Source organism: Patagioenas fasciata, chromosome 7 (genome assembly GCF_037038585.1).
Source record: "Patagioenas fasciata isolate bPatFas1 chromosome 7, bPatFas1.hap1, whole genome shotgun sequence".
NCBI lineage: Eukaryota > Metazoa > Chordata > Aves > Columbiformes > Columbidae > Patagioenas > Patagioenas fasciata.
The window spans coordinates 23,269,864-23,284,671 of record NC_092526.1 but is presented as its reverse complement, the minus strand read 5'-3'; the positions used below and the strand labels follow the sequence as shown (position 1 = coordinate 23,284,671).

The 14,808-nt window shown below is 39.0% G+C and overlaps 2 protein-coding genes across 4 annotated transcripts in view; one reads left to right on the top strand and one right to left on the bottom strand.

Moving 5' to 3' along the window:
* Nucleotides 1–4,741, top strand: part of GPR155 (G protein-coupled receptor 155) — a 30,044-nt gene extending 25,303 nt beyond the window's left edge. For 2 of the 3 annotated variants that reach the window (XM_065840431.2, XM_065840429.2), the window contains exons 15-16: nt 624–761; nt 2,734–4,741. In XM_065840431.2, coding sequence (XP_065696503.1) covers nt 624–761; nt 2,734–2,956 — 361 coding nt within the window. In that variant the 3' untranslated portion in view covers nt 2,957–4,741. Of the gene's footprint in view, nt 1–623; nt 762–2,680 lie in introns of all 3 variants that reach the window. The other variant, XM_065840432.2, reaches the window with a different exon arrangement.
* Nucleotides 4,742–7,527: 2,786 nt separating this feature from the next.
* On the bottom strand, nt 7,528–14,783 carry SCRN3 (secernin 3). Its single transcript, XM_065840741.2, has 7 exons — nt 14,558–14,783; nt 14,184–14,365; nt 13,198–13,397; nt 12,319–12,531; nt 9,762–9,924; nt 9,180–9,360; nt 7,528–8,411 (listed from the first exon to the last, which is right to left on the bottom strand). The coding sequence occupies exons 1-7, from the start codon at nt 14,723–14,725 to the stop codon at nt 8,256–8,258; spliced, it is 1,263 nt and encodes a 420-aa protein (XP_065696813.1). The 5' UTR covers nt 14,726–14,783; the 3' UTR covers nt 7,528–8,255.
* Between the last annotated feature and the right edge of the window lie 25 nt (nt 14,784–14,808).

Genomic DNA, 14,808 nt, shown 5'->3' with positions numbered 1-14,808 from the left:
TTTCCTATTTGTTTGATCTTCCAAATTTCTTTTTTCTCCCAGTTATGGAGAGCCAATTGCAGTTTACTGTGCATTAATTTTTACTGCTGTCCTAATGGCACTCCCAAGACAAAAATCCCACAGCCTCCCTATAGACAAAACCTTTGGCAAATGATGGTGAAGTATGTGATTGGATCAGTGAGATGATGGATCTTCAGAAATAATTTCGCCTGTAAAGTAAAACTTATATGTGAATGCTGAATCAGATTCTGTCATCACTGGTTTAAAGTCCTGGATTCATAACCTCATGCAAGTACTTTGTGTGGATGGACACTTGCATTGGTACCTCACTGTGGAAGCCTAAGTTGTACAAAGCCATTTTTAACTCTGCTGGCTGCCTGTGTTGTGAACCCAGCAGCTAAAGCTGGCTCTTAACTACTCTCTGTCTTTTGTTTTGCCTGAGCTTAGGCAAACTTCTCGGTGTTCAAAGGCCATACAAGTTTATTAGGAAGCTTGCATATAAAGTGTTGGGCACTGAAACAGTTGTGATAAGCTTGCTATGAGTTCTGTTCTGTTATTTGCCGTGTCCTTAAAAATGCTTCTGGTTGATTTGCTGTTTTTAATTTATTTTCTTTTTTCTTAAGGCTTGGATTTCTCTGGGGAGGAAGAGAAGGAGCAGTGCATACAGATCCTTGTGTGCCTGAGGAAATCAGGATGACCTGTCAACAGTTTGTCCATTATCATAGAGATCACTGTGTCAAAAACATTGTCAAAGGCAGAAGGTAAGGTTCCTCCCTGCACATACAACACGTTACAGAAGTCATAGCTACCTCTTGGAAATAATGAAATGCAGTTTAATGTGGGTGAGGATTAAGAATTCAGCAGTAACAGATAAATGTTTTTAGTCACAAACTGAAACATTGAGGTGCAAATTATCAGATTATCCCATCCAGATTTTATATAAATTATTAAAAGTTTTATATCATAAAGTCATGGCCCCAGTTTTTGCATTTACCTGGAGTGCAGGAGAGGAAATATTTGTTAAGAAATGTACGTCATAATACCTGTATAGAGTGTATGTGTATCTATGAGTTTTGTCAAACTTGAGACACTTCATTTGTTTTGCTTTGAGATTAAGAAGGTGTCAGTATTTATGTGACTGAATGTTTACTAATAAATAGCTTTTACAGGGGGCAAAACTTTTGCAACTGATGTCAGTGTGTGCTCAGAGGCCACTGAATATGTGAGATTATAGGACCTTTCCAGCTGAGTTCATACAATTTCTTTTGCTCATTTCTCTTGTGAGGCCTAAGCTGCAATTTTGAGATCAGCAAAGCTTTCAAATGCAGATTATGATACTCAAACCAAGGATTATGTATTCAGGTATTTGTAGGTAGATGAGAAGAGAAATGCAGACAGAAGCAGCAGGAGCAAGAAAATTCTGTCTTTATTGAACTATTTACTGTATGAAATGGAGACACAGAGAATTGTCCTAACAGGACACTCCTTTTCTTGTTAGGTGAGCTTTTAAGTAGAAATAGTTTGGCAGGATGGGGTGATCTTTTAATGGCCAGATAGTCCAAAACCACATTTCAGAACTGGTTTTTGGCAGCATCATGATTCTGTTCAGTCTCCTCAGAAGTCACTAATGTTTCATAAGAAATAAAATAATAAAGTTATCCATTTAGGAAAAATGAACTATGGCAGTTGAAGGACTTGCTTCTTTCACACCAGACAGTACATCAAAATTTGACATTTGTTGCTTCATTGTTTTAATATTGTGTTTGTGCAGAACCAATTTCATGTCTTATTTCTCCTTGTGAGTTAAAAGTAACCATTTATCTTCTTATTTTAGACATTCATCTAACTTGATCCTGTCATGTTTGATTTGAACATATTGTAACTGAGACCTTGTAATCATGGCTTTTATCTGTTTTATTTTTGTTTCTCTGCTAATGGATGTTAACACTGTATGTTACTGCTGGTTTTAACTTAAAAAACATAGAGAAAGAGGTTTGGTTTGTGCTGTCTCGTGTAGCTGTTAATCATCTTCAGAAACCCTGTGCATGGGTCCCATAGGGCAGATCTTAGATAACCAGAAACATTCATTGCTGCAGGTAAATTTTGAGTGTTGTTTTTACTGCAAATAGGTGGATGTTAGTGGCACTTGCCTCATAAATATGCAAAAGAAAATTAGTTTAGTCTTGTTGTAAAGGTTTTGTTTATTCTTAGTACTGCTTGTGTGGTAAATATTTAACCAGATGTGCAAGTTAAATGGTTTTTGTTTACAATATTTGTAAACAGTTAGTGTCTGTTTAAAGCTGTAAAGAAATGATAGAATGGAATTAAAGAGCAGACTGAGTTCCTGCTGCTGAGGGCATGCTGCACTCAAATCAGATATTTTGTTGCAGAAATGGTCATGTTAATGAGTACATGGCAAGTAAGTATCCAAGAAATAAAATTACATCTTGTGTGGTTTTAGGAAAATTGCTACTTAGGTTCACTGAAGTTTATTTGCACAGGCCTAAATAACTTTGTAGGTACATTTTGCTTCTCAGTGAAGTGTCTGTAGGGAGAGGTAGTGAACATTGGCATGTCCCTCATACACAAAACTTTCAAGTTCTTTTCTAACGTGCTCTTAACTATCATGATGTCTTTCCTTGTTTCCTGCTGTTTTTCCTTGCCTTTCCCCACCGTGCAGTGGTGATACCAGATTTACAGAACATGTGGGTGAATCATTCCTTTGACATACAGGTGTGGTGCTCAGATCTCCACCGGCATCTTCTTTGGCTGTGACCTGGTGAACTGGCTCATGCAAGTTGGCCTGGCCTCTGACCGTGGTGAAGCTGTGATGTACGGAGACAGACTGATGAAAGGAGGCGTCATCCAGCATATTACGAATGAATTTGAATTTCGGGATGAATATTTGTATTACCGCTTTATTCCCAAGCGATCAGTTGCAATTGAGAGCCGTTGAGCTGAGCATGTGGGCAGAGGACAGGCAGTTGGGGTGAAGGTGACCTTCTCCTCTGCCATATTTCTTTCTCAGGGCCCTCAGAGAATTGTGTTATTTTCTCTCAGAAAGTTAAGAGATGTGGTTCTACTTCTGTCTGTTCTGAAGAAAATGATAGCAATTGTTATTTAGTGAGCGTTCCAACCAGAATGCACCTAGAACAAAATAAGATGCTCTGGATTTAGGGCATTTTTTCCATTTTGAGCAAAACAAACTGTAATCCAATAGATCAGTGTCATATTATAGAGGCATTATAACAGCAGCTTTAGTGATCAGTGCCACAATGACAAAGAAAAAGCATGAATGAGAGGTATTTTTAATGTTGCTTTATTTTTTCCATATTTTACTGTCATGAAATATTGATTCTAGTTTATGGCCAGGCTTCTCCCTGACGTCATAGAAGCAATTTCTTCTATTATACCCCAGATTTTACTACTCTACTCTTGTCTAACACCAGGAACTTCTTCTAGCTGTTTACACCTCAGTTCAGGTGGGTTTTTTTCTCCCTTAAAGATAAAATACTCCATTTGTAAAAGTAGGATCGTTGGAAAATTATTCCAATATGGGAGGATTAAAGCTGAGGAAATATGGAGTGAAATAAATAATGGTTTTGTACAAACTTAACAAATCTTAAAAACATAAAAATACTCATCAGTCTCCCAAGTCAAGAAATGATATATTGGAATTTCATATAAAGAATTGGTTTTGAAGTTTTGCTTTATCATGGTAGTAACAGCTTTGTCAAGAGTAGATGTTTATCTTCTGAAATCAGCCTTTCCTATTTCATTCAGAAGTGCTGGCCTCAATTAAAGATGTTATGGAAGCCTTGGATACCTGTGCAAGCCAAGATGAAAAATTTTATCAAATCATAAAACCTTTCAGATGAAGTACAATGACTTTTAAATCTATTATACAGAGAATCTTAACTCAACATCCAAGTTAGGGTTTAGAATAGCTAACGATCCTAAAATTTTAGTATTGGTTGCCTAACACAGGTTTCTAATCAGCCTCAGGTATCCCCTTACAATGTTTAAATAGTTACTCTAAGTGTCATTCAGATTCCTGTGCACTGCAGGAAGAATCTGAGAATCTGTGTGTCTTCTGCAGTATTTTGAAAATGTTAAAGACAAAGTGTAGTATCCGATAGCCATTATGCTGCCCTTTAAAAACTGCAAGAATGGCATTTATATGTCTGCATAAAATTTTTATCTGGTGAGGGAGGGGAACCCAGGTAGTAAAAAAAAAAAAAAGATGATTTGCTCAAGCATATGTGTAACTCTTCTCATCCTTTTTTTTTTTTTAAAGTCTTTCCCTTTGTTTTTCATTTTTTTAGTACACAGGTTTTTATTATAGCTATTTATGCATCTACTTTGTATTAAGAATTAAGTGATTTTTAGCAGCATAAACTACTGTTCAAGAGACAATTGTCTTATGATAGCTATAACTCCATGCAAGACTTATATTGGAAAAATATCTGCAGTCTGCACAGAAACATAACTAAATCCTACTGCATGTGTGTGCTATACAAACTGACATATTTTAATGTTTTCCAGCAACAAAGTAATTGATGTTTGTATCAGGCGGTGGTCACAATGGAAAACAATAGTGTATTTCTGTTATAATTGCTGAGGATGACTACATGAAATGTTTTTGAATAATTAGATCTACTCAACTTAAGAGCAGAAGTCGTGATTATGTCTGGCTTCTAAACACTGGAACTTGTCAATAAATCTGTTAATTGATTTCAGAGTTCTGAGCTTTGATGTGATGTGAGGTGTGGAAGGGTTATGTGTGCATGTCAACATCTATGACAACTCTATTTTTCTGAGAGATTTGTTAAAGTGGTTCTTGGGGTTCAAATTTCATATTTCTTAAATCTACCCTTGATGCTTTTTAAGTAGGCAGAGGACTTGTTAATCGGTTTCACACAGAGATACCAGTTTTCATCTACCAGCCGAAACAGATCTTTAGGAGCGTTTCACATTATCATCTACTTACCAGACACTTATTTTTTTTAATTCTTAAAATGTTCAAGAAATTGATCTTGGGTCAGGTTTAGAGTCCTGTGCATAGTCGTTGCTCTTGCACTCTTGTCTTTCTCATTTTCATTATGAAGTCCCACCCTTGCCTCCCTTTTTATACTGGCTCTGCTATTCTCTAGATATTCTTAACATATTTAAGCAAGAAATTGTTCAAAATTTCTGCTTAGAGAAGGCTCCCTGGTACAAATCTAGTGAAGAGAACACCTTTAATTAACAACTGACACCAAACTCTATTAGGTTAACTGTTATAACATTGTGACTGCTGTTATCATACCCATTATTCTGACGAGACTTTATTATGATTAATAGACTAAAGAAACTGTGAATGAAATACAGGATATGATCTATTTCTAAATCACTGGATACTTCTGAAGGCTAAGAATGGACTTTTAATAGCTTTAGAGAGTTAAATAACTCATTTATCTGGTACATATTTGTTTCCATCAAGGAGCATGGACAAGTTTAAAATAGTTGACAAACTGATGTATGTCAACAGCTGATCTATTGATGTGTGCATTTTTGGTGGTTAGAAATAGCTTTGCTTTAAAGATGCGGTCTGTGGTGCAATGAGTTCTTCTATTTTTAAGGTGGATGAGTATGGGATAAATCTCAGTTAACCTGGAAGTTATAGTTTCATGAAAACATGCACTAAACAAGTCCAGGGGAGTCTCCAGTGAAACACTGGATGTTTTTTCTAGTACTAATCTCAAAATAATGGTGACAATGGACAGGGGTGGATATCAAACTTTTAGTTTTCTAGGTAGCAATTTTAATACAGGTTTTTTAATAGCAATTCTTGATAAAGCTCTAGAGCTTTTAAAATAAGCTGTAAGATGTGCTTTTAGATGAAATGTGTGCAAAGATTGCCCTCTAGAGGACATTCTGATTTTTATTTTCTTTTTTAAGGTATGGTTGTGAGCGGGAGGGTTATTTATTCCTCCCGATCTCATCTTAATTTTCTGGTTTTACACTGCATGTGTTCTAGGAGGATGAAATGCCGGGGGCAAAAGGTACGAAAATATCCTGTGGTATGTTTGCCATCACTTGATCTGTCTCTACACATCACATTGTTTTTACTTTGTATCCTGTAGCACAGAAACTAGAGGAACAGTTGGACTGTATCTGCATGTATTACAACTGAACCAACAAGCTTAACCTGGTTAATTGCCACCCCATGATTAAGTGACCAAGAAGTTCACTTAAAGGCCTGCTCCACCACCTTCACTACTTCCATTTTTGTGTAACTTCACTGTATTTGCATTGTAGCATAAAATTGTTTCTCTTGTTTTGCTATGCCACTTCTAAACTTGAGTCACACATTGGTTTTCAGCACAGTTTTACCTGGCATTTATTGCTGCTTTAAAGTTATCAAAGAGCTGGTGTGGAACAGCCAATGATCCCAAATAGGACAAAGATAGACACGATTGTCAGATATAGACATCCATGAAGAAAACAGGTAAATGCAGCAAAATTTAACTAAATGTGCCTTCCAGTTCATGAACATCTACTGTACTATTGAACTTCTAAGAAATTTTGTTGGCAGCGTAGGCACAAAAGGTTCAGTCAACTCCAGCTCACTTTCAGTCTTACCTGCTACTCAGTCTTACTTGCCACTGCCAGTTGGTACACAGAATTACTGGAACATTCAAGAACTTTTCCTGACCCATGAGTTTCTTGCTGTGGATATGAACACAGTATCTCAAATTAACTTCTGTTTTCATTGTGGGGTCAGGAAGAACAAATTCTGCCAAGCTCTTACTTTTCTTACTCACTCTGCAAACTATTTCTCGTATGTCTTTTGTTTGCCTATACTTGCTTTTTTTTGCCAATGAGGGGTTAGAACACTTTACAAAATGAGAAAACTGCATGTGTACAGCCCATCTTTAGCATCTGAGATGATTCTCCCAACTGACCCAATATAGAAAAATCATCAAAGAATGGTCTTTCTGTGGGGATGTTGTGTCATGTTGCAAACTGCTACTGCTGCTCTAATCCTCCATTTCATCTTACATGTTCTCTTCTGAAGCTTTGCAGAAGTGCTGGGGTTTTTTTGTTTGTTTGGTTGGTTGGTTTTTTTTACCTTCCAGTCATACTTTTTATCCTGCTTGGTCATGTAGTAAAGTCAGGATCTTCTTTCTTTGTTTGCTCAGTTTGTCCCTTGCCACAGATATAATAAAAGTAGTGGCACATGTTGATCATTACTTCTAATCAGGATCAGGGAAGAAGAGTTCCTGGCAGGGCAAAAAGCTTGATTAAATCAACTCCACAGTCTGGTAATCTTGGCAAGACAAGTCATGGTTAAGAGGCTTTATATGAAGTGTAAAAATTTTAAAAGTCCTTTTTAAGTGTCCTGCTGAGTACATGTATATAGTTGTGTACCCCAACCTCTTCCTTTCTAGTTGCACAATTTAAAAAGGTTACAATTCAAGAATATTCAAAAAACTCCCACACTATGTTATAAAGTATATTGCAGAATTAATTTGACAATTATGATTTTGTATGTAAATAATTTATTTTTTTTGCATCAGGGTAGGGAAAATTGTGTGGTAACTTACAGGATGCTTGCATTGTTTTATTCCATGTAATCTGACTTCACAACAAATCATGGTAAAACTGTAACTGTGATTTGGTTTTAATATACCTTGAATTCTTTGTCTCATTTTACATTGAAGGAATAGAACGTTCCTATATGAAACTTAAACTTAGAATGGTTTTATCAAACAGCTGAATATCAATCTTACTTGACTTGCACATCACTATCCTTTTTATTCTGTTAAAGTAATAGCTTCTACGTTTTAGAACATCCTTCAGCATGGCCATTTTAATTCAGGCAATGTGAAATTCTGCTATGATTGTCTTGACTATAAAAGCTGCACATGTGTACACCAGAAGAGAGTTCTCCAAATCTAGGTTCATGTTCTTCATCCAGAGATGGGGTGGTTCTGCAGTTTAGCCAAGCCATTACATTCTAATTGCATCTGCTTGTCAAGGAAATCAATCTCTGCTGACAGCTTTATGCCACATACAACACCACTGCCTAGCTCCTAAGAGCTTTTTCAGAATTACTTCGTACAACCAAAAGCTGTTTGCCCCGAATATGAAGCCACATCTTTAAAACTGTCCATACTAACTGGTATTTGAAAATAAGATGTAATCTATATAACCACTTAATTAGAAGAGTTAATCATAAAACTGAATTTTACCACATCCAAATGGCAGTTTTAGCTATATATTTTGAGTTCTTCTTCTACACACCGTGGAAAAAGGTTAACCACTTGGGTAACATCAAGACATCCATTTTGCAGGATTGATTCCATTTCACTTATCTTCTGTTTCTCCAGCTCCTGTATCTCTTTCAGCATCTCTTTACCTTTGTCCTGCAAAAAGAAACTTTCATATTTCACTAAAACTATACAAAGTATTTGCCCTAACAAAATTCTCTTCTACTGACCTTATTTTAACCTCTTAATGGATTCTAGGGTACAAGTTTTTGTTGGCAGAAGTTAGCACTGCAACAGGTTTTCTTAGATATCTTTCCTAATATCTAGGAGTCACTTCATCTCCCTGCATCCTTGTCTCATGGATTGAAAATAAATAAAATTAAAGCTGCTCTAGGTATTTGTGCTAACAAAACTTAAGCAAGCACATCTTATTTTTTAGAACATGTATCTGTAAACAGGAGAGAAGCTACTGTTAAAGGTAAGCAACTACCTCCCTGCTTCACCCTGTGTCCAGCTACCTTTGTGGTCTTGGTTCCTTCCCAGTCCCTCCCAAGCCATGGCAGAAGGCAGGCCCTCCCTGCCCGTGCCTCGTGTCCTGGAGAGGTTGGAGCACCAGGAGCTGTGTATCTGCCTGCGGCTGCTCAAGCATTTCCCCATTATCTGACTAGCACAGGGTATGTGGGGCATCCTGCTTTGCAAGACGAGCAGTGCAGGTACTTGTCTGAGGGTACAGCACAGCGCTAGGTCCAATTTTTAGTGTTCGAAACATGTGCCTGCCAGATGCCAAGACCATGGGCTTCTGGTGCGCTACAATGTTCTTCGCAATCCATCGAAGTGCATTAAATAGTATCACATTAACAAAATGTGAGCAAGGAGCTTATATAAACCACCTGCTTGCACTGAAATCTAATTTAATCAACATACCTTCATAGTTTCCATAACTACAGCAGCACTTTCATGTTTTTTATAGAGCTCATGTCTTCGATCTGGCTTATTCTGAAAACGTGGTTGCTTCTTAACTGGATCATCATGACCAAATGTAGGGGAGCTAGTTTTTAATAGCTGAGTAATATTGGGCACAAAAATGAAAGGCTTGAATACAGACCTAGAAAGAGAAAATTGAACAGACATCCTTTACAGTTGTATTAAAATGGTCAAGTCAGTAGATTGCTGTATTTTTCCCCATTCTTCTAATTCCTTCTTTGAAGAAAGAAAAGCCTAAAAAAAACAAACCAAAACCAAAACAAAAAAAACCCAAACAAACAAAAAACACAAAAGAATTCATACTTCTAATTGATGTTTTAGTCAATGTCATAGCAGTGTTTCACTAAGTAGATTGGTAAGCAGCATTCATGTACATAATGTACATTATATTCCTTCTTCTGATTATGCTTTTTCAGGGAAGGAACAAAAAAAGGGGCAAAAAGGAATATAATTAGACAAATTGCAACACTTTTCATTTAGATATTTGCAACTTCTTATCCTAACTGCTTGCTGTTACATCACCTCGCAGGATCTGGAGTTCCAGTAAAGAAGTGAATACAGGGCAGATGAGGCTGCTGAGGCAACACAGACACCATGCTTCCAGTTGTCATAAATCCACCTTCCATATTAATGCCACTCTCTTTGTCACGAAGGATTTCCATCATTATTTCAGAAGTGATAGATCCTATTTAAGAAACAATACAATTATTTACACACAGTGCTACTTATAACACCAACGAAATGGCATGTTCTACAACTGGTGCTTTTTCCTTTGATAAGCAATGCCAGTTTTAGTTTGTCTGTGTTGGCAGGAAAAAAAAAAAATCATTCTAACAGCATACCTGCATTGAAGACTGAACTTTCTGAGCACTGTGTGGAAGTCAAGATAAATCACTATAATAGTTATTGGTATTTGTGCATAGTTAATATGCTACTAGGTTGCTTTGGAAATGTAAAAGTAATAACTGTGCATGGGGTTTGTGTGTGAAAATGAAATGCCAAGACTGTTACTTCTCTTTTTTTTTTCTGTAATTTCGATCATCTGACCTTCCAAAGCACTTAGGCTTCAAGTTGACAATTGAAAGCATGCACTGGAGTAATATAATGTTCTATACTCAGAATCAACAGAAACTACAATAGTACATCCATTTGTAAAGAAGCCTTAATCAACTGCCTTTGTGAATTACAGTGCCAAATGTCTCCATGAAAATTATTCATTCTTCTCAGGTAAAACTAAACCCTTTCCACATCTGCCTCTGCATCTATTGTTCAAATAACATCGCTGTTCATGTACTGTACACTGAAGCTTAGATGCTGGCATGGTATTGCTGGGCAGTACAGTATTCTAACAGGCAGCGCTTGCAGTCGTTTTCCTTCTGAAGGTGGTGAACCCGTAGAGCATGTGCTCATGGCAGAAAAACATTAGTTCATTCACTGTTTTTTTCACTTGAAGGTATCACCTACCATTTAACTTTTTAGTGTTTTCCTCAGTGAAGTTCTAGCTGCATAAAGATTACTTTTTTAAACTGCCTTGCTGCTTCCTCTTAATATAATTCCTCTCCATCTAATTCAGATGTCTCCAATATTATTTTTTATGCATGGTTAAATTGCATATATAGAGAGAGTCATGCAGCACTACATTTCAGCTAGGAAACACTCTTAAGTATTCCCACGGTTGCCTGGGAAAGTCAGAGAATTCAAAAAATCAGCAAATCAGATAAACCAAAGAAATTAAAAGAAGCAACAGTCAGTTTGTCAACTGAAAACTGGCAACTTGTCCAGCAGGAAAGAAGATATTGCATATTTTCCATTAGACTTTTTTGTTATTTTGTATTCCTGAAACACATTTGCTGCTTTCTGAAATGTAAATAATGTTTTTCTAAAAACGGTCTTCACATGGTAGGCAGCCTGGAAAAAAAACTGTAATGCCACTGAGTGAAAAAGCTGGGAAGGGTAGATTAAGAAAACAGTGATTTTACTGATACTGTAAACCAAATAGCTTTTAGTTAGGGCATCTATTTAAAATAAATCTAAACAAACTGAAACCTGATAACCTGAACACCTAGTGTGATTTTTAAAATGGCTCAGGTAAATGCCTGAAAATGGGGATTTAGAACGAACACACTGATAGAATCTCAGCATTGTTATAATACAAGTAAATACAGGTATTATGAAAATGCTTCCAGTATTCAGAACCTGCAATTCCCAAAATGAATGCAGGATTTACATGATCACTAGAGCAGGATACCAAAAGGTAATTCATTCTGATGTGCTAACTAAATGCTAAACCTGGTCTGGCAGAGCTCAGCCAAGTAAATAAGAAAAGCAGGGGTGCAGTATAATTTTGGTTCAGATTAATTATTTCAAATAAGCAAGTGAATACAGATGCAGCAAAAACCTGCCAGGTGGACGCAGTTAGAAGAGAAGTAATAGCTTCTTTCTGTGGAGGTCTGAGATATAAGTAAGTTAGTGATTAGGAGCACCTGCTTAGAGTACAGCAAATTATTTTTATTCTGCTCTCAGGGTGTTTTATTAGACTACGGAAGGCTAGAGTAGCAGTTATAGTGAAACTACAGAACATGAAAAAACAATCTCAAAAAATAAATGCAAGATATGTATCTGAATACTGTGCTATTGCCTTAGCCTGCATGAATGGTACCAGACTGAAGTGATTCACAAGGTTCCACTTGTGGCTGCAAACCACTGGGAATCTATTTTAGCCTCTGGGTTTTTTTTTTTTTTTCGTAGAGGTACAGTAATAATATAGAGCTTGTCAAAATGTTTCAGAGCTAGGTCTTAGAGTATTGCTCTGGTCATAATGTCACTTCTCAGTGTTGTTACTGTTGCTGTGTGTGTGTTTGATATCTGACCCTTGTTTTAATTTTTCCTCACCAACAAATTGGCAAAAATCGATAGAAGACTTCAAGGTCAGTGTTCCTCCTTTAGGCAAAAAGTTGTAAGTTCTGTTTCACCAAATCATGTGAGCAATTGCCCATATCAGATGTCTAATAATTTAACTTAATGTAGTTCACAAAATGCTTTGCATATCTTAAAAAAAAAAAAAAATCAAAAATTATACCTTTGTGTTTGTTCAGAAGTTTATAGCCTTCACAATATCGTCCTCTGGATGTGATCATTCTGGCAGTATTTACATAAGAGTATGTGGCAGCAAAATCAAATTCCTTTTCTCCGTCCCACCAGCCCTTGTTTTTGGCATATTCCCTCAGTTCTGGGTGTTCTCTGTCAATCTTGGTTGTGATAGAGAGCTGGTTGGAAATATTCCGTACACCTCCTGTTTGTAAAGTGAGGAAAGAACCATTTTAATACATTGAATGCTTTTTCTTGGTATTTTGTTTACAATTAGCTTACTAAAGCAAATTATGCACTGAAGAGATTCCTACAAGATCTGTGAGTCCTGTGGTTTACTTTTGGCCTGAGCTATGTGTATCCTTCTGATTGAAATGCCACTGCCACTCAGTACTGACTCATTTACTTCTATTGCCAACATCATATTTCAGGTTCTGTCCTGGTTATTCCCATCTTTCCATTCTTCCTCTTAGAGCTCCAAAGACACAGCTTGTCCTTCTAAGTCCACTGGAAGAAGCAGCCACTGCAGGGCCCCGTGCACCTATCCTGGCAGTATTACCTGTCGCCCAATGGTATTGTCACCGATTGCCACCACCCTTAAGGCCATACATACTGCTATCATTCTCATGCTGACCACCTTGCTGTCCTCTATCTTCCAAGCGCAGCAATGGCCATCTCTGACTCTGAAAAGGCCCCTGCGAAACTGCTGCCCTCTCCACACTGACACACAGGATGCAACCACTGTCATTTACAGGCAGGGGTACATATCTGGAGGCTAGTCTGATGCCTTAATGAAATGGTAAATGAAAAGTGGAGAATTGCTAACCGTCATTGCATTTGAAATGTTTAAAACTAAGAGCATCGTCTATACCTTCTACTTTTTCTGCTGCCCAGTATTTTCCTGATGTCTCCAGCACCCATGCTTCCTTTCTGTCGGCGATCAGAAAACTGTTATGGTACGTAAATGCCATGTGGCTCTCCATACAGTTTCCTCCCTGTCCATATTTTTCCAGTAAATCAACTATGACAGTAAGAGCCTTTTCAGCTGTGTCTGCTCTCTCCAGTCCAAGCCTAAAACAAAAGGAAGATGTTATCTTTGGTACTATAAACTTTATATACAACTGTTCAGCCTGAGTATTCATACTGACTCGGAATGCTGTCTCTATATGTACCTGATGCTTATATGACCTGGTTGAGAGAAAGGAGCAAGTCACTTACATGGCTTGTTTGAAGTGGGTCCTCTGTGTCTTTACCGTGGGGAAAAACAACCAAATGGAAATGCAGAAAGGCCAGGAGAGGGCTCCTAGGAAATGCCTACAAGTCCTGAGCGGGTATTGGACTGGCAGGAAACAGCACCAAGAAGAACTGGCTGCCTTCCATGGGTTAATGTGAGTTACACTGGTGCCCAGTAGGACAGGCACAAGAAGCTGGCATTATTTATGTGGAGATGTGCAGCTAAGGCTGAAACTTAAAAATATGCATGTGTGAAAGATGAGGGAAAAGGGAAATAAGAACAGAGCCTAGAAAAAAAAAAAAAAAGTCTAGTTCCTGAAGTCCCGCTGCACTCCAGTTAAGAGTCTTGTTTCAGTTTAGCATAGACTGTAGAAGGAAAAACATTTGATGACTTCCTTGACAGATTCTGTTCTAGCACCTGATACCTCTCACAGGCTCCCAGCTCCTGGCAGAGATCTAATGCCTGTGCCAAGAAATACTTATTTTTAACCGTGGCTAGAACAGCAGAAGAGACAGACGTATCATTTAAAAGTGAAAGCGCATATTTCCCCGTATCACCCAAACCAAATGTTCTACAGCTAAGTTCCGAGTCCCGTACCCATTACCGAAACAGCCTGTGCAGACCTGACGAGGTCCATGCCCAGCAGAGCCTCCTCGTCGCCGACCTCCTCTCTGCCCCACACCGCTTCGTTCCCGATGCACACGCCGTGCTCGTTGGCGCCCATCTCGGCGCCCCACAGCCAGGCGGGCCGGCTCAGCACCACGGCGTGGGTCCGCTCCGCCTGCTCCACCGCCACGAACGTGCACTGCAAAGCCACAGAACCGCCGCGTCCGTGCGCTGGAAACACCAACACCAAACGCATCATCACAACTCGCCTGCCGCGCCGCCGCTGCAGCGAGCATCTCCGGATTAACCGCTCAGATCGCGGGCTAGGCTACATAGAAAACAGGGCGAGAGGGGTTTGTTTTGCCGCCGTGCCCCGCGGCGGGGCCCTCACCTCCAGGCTGGCGCCGGGCGGGTGCGCGGCGGCCGGAAAGTAGACGATCTCTTGCACCTCGTCCGCCGGCCGGTCCGAGTTCTTGCCGAAGACCACGCGACCCCCCGCCGCGGCGGGCGGCAGCGCCACGAAGGTGTCGCAGGAGCGGGGCGGGGGCTGGGGGGCCATGTTGGCGGCGCGGGGGCGCCGGCCGCTGCTCCGGGCTCGCTGGCGGCGGCGGGGCGGGGACGAGCGGAGCGGCGTTGTTGCCG